General features: G+C 35.5%; 1 protein-coding gene across 2 annotated transcripts in view; it reads left to right on the forward strand.

Moving 5' to 3' along the window:
• Positions 1-456: 456 nt before the first annotated feature.
• The window catches only part of LOC106877642 (adenylate cyclase type 9), a 301,816-nt gene continuing 294,578 nt past the window's right edge, over positions 457-7,694 (forward strand). The window contains exon 1 of one of the 2 annotated variants that reach the window (XM_052973509.1): positions 457-4,273. In XM_052973509.1, the coding sequence (XP_052829469.1) occupies positions 2,767-4,273 (1,507 nt within the window). In that variant the 5' untranslated portion in view covers positions 457-2,766. The remainder of the gene's footprint in view (positions 4,274-7,694) is intronic. The other variant, XM_052973510.1, reaches the window with a different exon arrangement.

The raw sequence follows: 7,694 nt of genomic DNA on the forward strand, positions 1-7,694 counted from the left end.
CAAGTGGGATGGAAGAGTCGTTGAAGAGGTCACAGGTGTGTGACAAAAGATTTCTAGACAATGGGCATAAGATGAAATAAGAACAATAATGAATGAGTGAAGAATGAATAAATAGTGCGTGTGTTCATTTGGCAAAAACAAAAACCAAAAAGATATAACATTGTGTGTGTGTGTGTGTATATGTATATATATATATATATATATATATATATACACACCGATACTTATGCCTAAATACAATCCATCTATTCATGTGCCTTTTTTGCCAATTTTAGTTAGAGTTGAAGTAACAATTTCAAAATAGTCAACGACGTCACTAACAATATCAACAACAACGAATACAATTCCATTCGCCTTACCAAACTCTTTTTAATTCTTATTTTTAATATTTTGGTTGCTTTTGTTGTTTACTCCCACCACCGGTTTACAGCACCTAACAAAGCTAAAAAAAGAAACCTCTATCGATCGCTTGACTTGCTAGAAACAGCAGCCAAATCTCCAACAAATGTTACCGTTTTGTCTCAGGAAAAAAAAAGTCGGGAAGGACACATTGGAGAATACAGTTTTAGTCATATTTTTCAAATTAGGCAGTTTGGTCATGGTTGGAATGCTTTTCATCATGTCTGTTCAAGCAAGACTGACCTGGGGTTAAATAACAACTACTACTACTACACGACTGTTACTACTATTGCCACTACTATTCTATCATTACTGCTGCAGTTACTTACGAGTAAATAATGCAACTATTTACTACTGCTACTACTGCTGCTGCTGCTACTGCAGTTATTTAAACCAGTAATAGCAAGTACTAATACAGTACCAACAAAGAGGCAACTTCTACGCGTTCGGTGGACTAGTTCGAAATAGCAGTCAAACCCCCCACCTCGAAATCACTCACTGATGTCTAAACGGAAAAAAGAAATAGAAAAGCAAGGACATATTGGACGATATAATCTTCGTTATTACGAAAAAACGGGTGAAGCTTTGCTGACACCTCGACCAGGGCTGACCTGGGGTGGGTTAAACAACAATCGCTATTATTATTACTACTGCGACGGCTGCTATTAATACATCGGCGTATAAGAGATCTTACTTCAGAAGCGACTGCGACAACAGAACGACTCTACCACATAGCTTTACCGTACTATAACTCCTACTATAGCAGCCACTACTACTGCTACTATTACAGGAACTACTATTTGACAGCACTATTTTACCGAAACAGTAAATTGTTTTGCTTGTGAATATTTCCTTGGCTTGATACATTTCGACATTCACACTCATATACATTCGTATTGCACACATTCATACGTTGATGTACGACCCGATCACAAACCTCCCTTATTTACTGTACTCTTTTGTTTACATTACTCAGACCAAAAAAAGAAAAAGAAGTGAAAAAACAGCCAAATAAAATAACATCTCATAGACATACACATACTTGCGCACTATTGTAAACGCATACATGCTGACAGTTCCGCAGACACACAGCTGTCTATAAATACTCGCTCGCACCTGAATGTCGTGTGTCGCCGTCAGCCTGTTTGGAATATATTCCGCTCGTGTTGATTAAGTAAATAAGTGCTGAGTACTTGGCTTTTTTTTTTTTAATGGGGAAGCGGACTGGACTAAAAACCTACATAAGTAAGGCTTCGTTTCTTTTTCACTGATCTTTGTCACATGGAATTATACCGTCACATGTATTAAGTAATTTATTTGAAAACTACCACAAAAAAAAAAGCCCATCCCAGCCGGGCGACGCGGAAGATAAAAAGAAGCTGCACACACACACACAAAAAGTAAAAAAACAAACAAACAAAAAAGAGCATAAAGCTAAGAAGGATACAAAACGAAAACAATACCGATAATAGCAATATTAATTGCCAAAGTGGACATAATTGATGCATCAGAAATCGGAAGAAATTAATCGACGACGAAGAGTAAAGGACAGCAACAATAAAATAACTATTTATTATATTCACAACACTTACAGCTACTACTACATGCTAATCGGGTGGGTTTAATCTGTTTCACAGACTATACGTATACATACACATTGTTTATTTAGGATTGTGTATTTATCTGTAATTGGTTATATATATATATAGATATATATACATATATATATATACATATATATGTGTAATTTGTCATTTCTTTACTAATTATCTTTATAATTATATTGCTGATTCCCCCTTAATTGCAAAACGCACCATTGCACAAGGTACGTAACTCTTGTCATAAATAATTCTCCCTTTTATTTACCACTTCTTTCTTTCCCTCTCTCTCTCGCTTTCTCTATCTTTTTCTCTCACATATTTTCACAGACACTCTTCTACTTTAGTTATTACTTTTCAAACCGAAACCGGTGATCGAAGAATATTCCTTCCCCCGCCCCTCAGACTGAATGTTACGTCTTTGTACAAGTTAAATTGTGCTAATTCACTTTTGGCAACTTGTATTCATATGTAATTGCAATTGTCACAGAACTGTCACGCACTTCTTGCAAAAAAAAAAAAACAAAACAAAAAAAAAAAGCATTCTACGGAAGGAAAAAATAACTAAACAAAACAAACGGAAACCAACACGATACCACTCAACATTTATATCTACTTAACTAGTTCCACTGTTATAATTTAATTCTACTACTAGTGGTAGAGTTTCCATTGTTGTTGTTGTTCTGTGCACGCATGTGTGCATATATGTATGTCTGTGCGTGTACCAGCAGCGCGTGTTCCCTCTATATGTATGTAGCTTAATTTCAAAATGGCGAACTGTGAAGATAACAGTGGCAGTGGTGGTGCAGCTGATGATAGTACCATTGTTAATGATAGCCAAAATTTGAGTATTGTCCCTGCTAACGATGGTATTAACTCTGCTAAGGACACTCAGTCGGGTTCAGTCGATGCCCATTATGATGCAAGCCATGCACCTGAATCTGTTGACGTCGATATTAGTTCTGCAACCAAAAACCGCTACAAGAAAAAGGTGACTGGGAGGTTATCGGCTCTTAAAAACTATAAGGAAACATGGTTTGACCCTCCCAAAAACCGATCGCACTTTTTGCACGAGAAATGCCTTGACAGCTATTTCCCTTTGTTGACTAGAAGATTCCGATGCGCTATCTGTTTTATTATTCTTGGCACAATACTATGGAGTATTTACTGTGGTGTTAGCATTGAAAAGTTAGAATGGTATTTTTCATTCGTTGTGGTCCTTTTGTTTTTCATCGAACTTGCTTGTCTAGGATTCACTTTTACTTTGTTTTATCGGAAGTTCCATATTATTCCATCCCTGATCATGGGTCCTGGAACATGCATTGTTATTTTGGTTGTCTACGCCTGCCTTCGCGATCCAAACTACGAGGTGTCAGCATTTGCCACTTCAGTGACCATCATAATTTTAATGTACACCACACTACCCCTGCCTCTAACGTTGGTATTTATTGTGGGAATTGTTCAGTCGATTGCTTTGGAAATCTTAAATGTTTTTGTGTCCCCGGCCTCAGCTATTGATAAGGTAATAGTTGGCAGGATCATATTGCATATATGTCTACATTCACTCGGTGTTTACCTGTTCATTATTTTTCAAGTTAGACGATACAGTCTTTTCCAAAAATTGCAACAAGCTACCCGAAACAACCGTATCCAAGAAGAAGACAAAAAAATCATAGAACGTATGCTGCATTCACTCATGCCACCGGCTGTCGCGAAAAATGTAATTGACAAGCAGGCTCCTTCTGGTCAGGGAGTTATAACTTTCCGACCCTTTCAAATAGACAAAATAGACCATGTTAGTATCCTGTTCGCTGATATTGTCGGTTTTACTAAGATGAGTTCCAACAAAACCGCCAAACACTTAGTGGATCTGTTGAGTGATTTATTCGGTCGTTTTGACAAACTTTGTGAAGCTTTAGGATGTGAAAAGATAAGTACGTTAGGCGACTGTTATTATTGTGTATCTGGATGCCCTGAAGCTAACAAAGATCATGCCAAGTGCTGTGTGGAAATGGGTCTACGTATGATTGAAGCAATACAAGAATTCGACAAAGAAAACAACGAACAAGTTAATATGAGGGTCGGTGTCCACACTGGGACAGTACTTTGTGGAATTGTAGGATCAAAACAATTTAAATTCGATGTATGGTCAAATGACGTGACTTTGGCAAATATCATGGAGGCAACCGGAAAGCCTGGACGTGTTCATATTTCTAAAACCTCTTATGAGTACCTTGAAGATGAGTATGAAGTTGAAGAAGGGGAAGATTGTGAAGGTAAGATTTCAAACATTAATATTTTCTACATGTGTGTCTAAAATCATTTTCCTTTCCTTTTCTTTATTCTGGTGCGTATCCAGATGTTTTACATTTTCATTATATTTTCGATGGATTGTTTTTTTACAACTGGTTACAAAACCTCATAGAACTGATTATTTAAATGTGCATTATGAACGAAATCTGTTTTATTAGTAAGAGACAGAGAATGACAAATAGCATACACATCAACACAATCAATGGATAAAGAAACAGTAGTAGAAATAGTAAAATTTGAACTTATCACAAGATTTGTAGTTTAGAACATTGGTTTTGGTTCCAATATGACAACCTTGGTGTATTTTCGTGAGCATGCATGTGTGTGTGTGTACATAATATATATATATGTGTGTGTATGTGTGTGTGTGTGTGTGTGTGTGTGCAAGTAATATAATTGTAGATATGGGGAGGCCCTATTGAAAGCTCTTTATCATAGGCTTGGATGATATGGACGAGCTCTCTGCAGGGCCTCTCACTGTCAAAATGAATTATACACGCTACATAAATATACTGAGTTTCCATTGAAACTATGGTCTTGCCAGATTTATACTGGGCATATTACACATGCACACACACGTGTGTAACAAAGTGCCTGCTTAGGTCAAATCTGACCATTGGTTTCTGTACCTCAAAAGTTCCTTTCCAAGATTCCTGCTAGGTCAAAATTTTTGTGGAGACAAGGACTCTGCCTACCACTGGAGACAAGGATTCTGCCTACCAAGGTAAAGATAAAAGTTGGCGGAACTTAAAAGCACTGTCGTTGCAGGTGTTGTTATCAGAACACAAAATTCTGGAACAGATAATGCAAGGCACCTCATCCAATTCACTATCAATTTAGCAAATCTGCTTCTCTAGATTTGACACTTGTTTTACCAAGCTTGAAAGAATGAGGGACAAAGTTTTGCCTTGGAGGAATTTGAACACAGTGTAGAGAATTAGAAATAATTAATACCATCAAGTAGTTTATTCTTGCTCTAGCAAATTTGCCAATTTGTTGCCTTAGATACACACAAGATTGCATCAGTTGTATTTATGTACAATACATATCACTAAAGTTTCTGTTATTCAAGGCCAACCCTGCATATTTGAGCAAGGATTTTTCAAGGAACACTGGCAGCTACTCATGTTTGAATGTCTCTCCGCAGCACAAAACTGATGCATATTCAAAAGGAGAGGCCGTTGACTTGGACCAGCACATATTGATGCCTGTGTCATCACAGGTGTTATTTTCAGAAAATAAGCAGCTGCAACTGAACTGTGAGGTATCTTACCTGACCCTCTAACAGATCCAATATTCCAACATTTGGATTGGTTTAGAAGTATAAATTCCGAAAGGATAAAAGATGAAATGAGTCTTGAAAATATTTCAGCTCAGTGTGCAGAAATTTCACTTAAATACATATAAAAATGTGTAAATACACAAACACACACACATTCTATGTGTATATGTATATATATATATACACAAACGTGTATGTATATATATATATATATATATATATATATATATATATGTGTGTGTGTGTGTGTGTATGCATGTTCCTATATGCATGTATTTGTGTGCATATATGTATATGCATGCATTTGTGTGTGTGTGTGTGTGTGTGTAAATATATATATTCATGCACACACACAAATCTCTACAAATATGCTTATATATATATATATATATATATATATATACACATCTGTACATTATACATGTATCCATATATATATCTATCTTATATATATATAAGATGAAGAGTGAAAGTGCATGACATCGGGCTCACAATCACCAGGTAGTGAGTTCAATTAACAGACCAGGCTGTATGTTGTGTTCTTGAGCAAGACACTTTATTTCACTTCGCTCCAGTTCACTCGTCTGTAGAAATGAGTTGCAGCATCGCTGGTGCCAAGCTGCATCGGCCTTTGCCTTTCTCTTGGATATAACATCAGTGGCGTGGAGAGGGGAGCCCGGTATGCATGGGCGACTGCGGGTCTTCCATAAACAACCTTGTCTGGACTTGTGCCATATACACACTGCTCATGCAAATGTAGATAATGTTTGTGCATATATAGTCGTATGTATATGTACAGATGTATAAACATATATAGCTATGCATGTATCTAAATGTATTTTTTTATATGCATATGTATGTTTCATTGTGTGTATGTGTACTTGTGGACATATGTAATGTGTATGCATTTGTCTATACATGTAGATAAGTTTGTATGTGTATATATGTTTGTGTATGTATGTGCGTGTGTGTGTGTGTGTATATATATATATATATATATATATATATATATATATATATATATATATATATATATATATATATATGCATGCATGTGTATATATTTATGTGCATGTCTTAGTATGTGTGTTGCTATGTGCATGTGTCCATGTGCATGGACAATTGTGTATATCTAAATGTATTTCTTCATATGTATATGCATATGTATCTTTCAATGTGTGTATATGTATACAAGTGTGTATGCATTTGTCTATATCTGTAGATAAGTACGCATGTGTGTATTTATATAGGTATATAGATCTGTATATATGTATTATCAGTTAACATCTGTTTATCTATGCTTACTTGGGTTGTGCATGTATGTATGCATATGAATATATATACACATACATCCATGGATATGCGTGTGTGTGTGTGTAAACATTTAATCCATATTCATTCATCACATGAAATATATTTTGTTGGACTGACAATTACGGATGAAATGTTTACCGAAATCTTTGACAGATTCTTTGAACTTCTCAGCCTTTGGAATATATATTCATATAAATTAAATATAAGGATAAAATCTATATAAGATTTTATCAAGTAGCCAGCGTGTAAAACCAATTAAGGTAAAAAATTAATACTAAGTATATAAATTTTGAAAATACATTATAACATTAAGGGCTTATTATTATTAGTAAAGCCACATGCTGTGTATATTATGATCAAGTAGTTTGACTTTAGAGTCCCTTTCCAGCGTCTGTCTTTACTTTTAGTAACAGCCCTTCATGTAATTATATGTATATGTTTGTGTGCATGCAGGTATACATAAGCAGTTTCTCCATGGAGGGTTAAAGATGATACTCAGTTTTAGGCCAGTGCTGAAATTTCATCTGTAACTATTTTGGCTGATCCCTGTTCATGGAGCTTATGCATACAAAGACAAACTTGTTTACATCATCCCTCTATTACAGTGTTTATATATATATATATACATACACGCTGCACTAATTATAGCATTAAAAGTAGTCCCTACCCACCAGAAACGTGTGTGTGTATGTAATATTTATGCATGTATGATTATGTAAGACCACTGTAAGCACATACACACATGCATGCGTGTATATATATATATATATATATATATATATATATAT

Source organism: Octopus bimaculoides, chromosome 16, assembly GCF_001194135.2.
Source record: "Octopus bimaculoides isolate UCB-OBI-ISO-001 chromosome 16, ASM119413v2, whole genome shotgun sequence".
In the NCBI taxonomy this organism is placed as follows: Eukaryota; Metazoa; Mollusca; class Cephalopoda; order Octopoda; family Octopodidae; genus Octopus; species Octopus bimaculoides.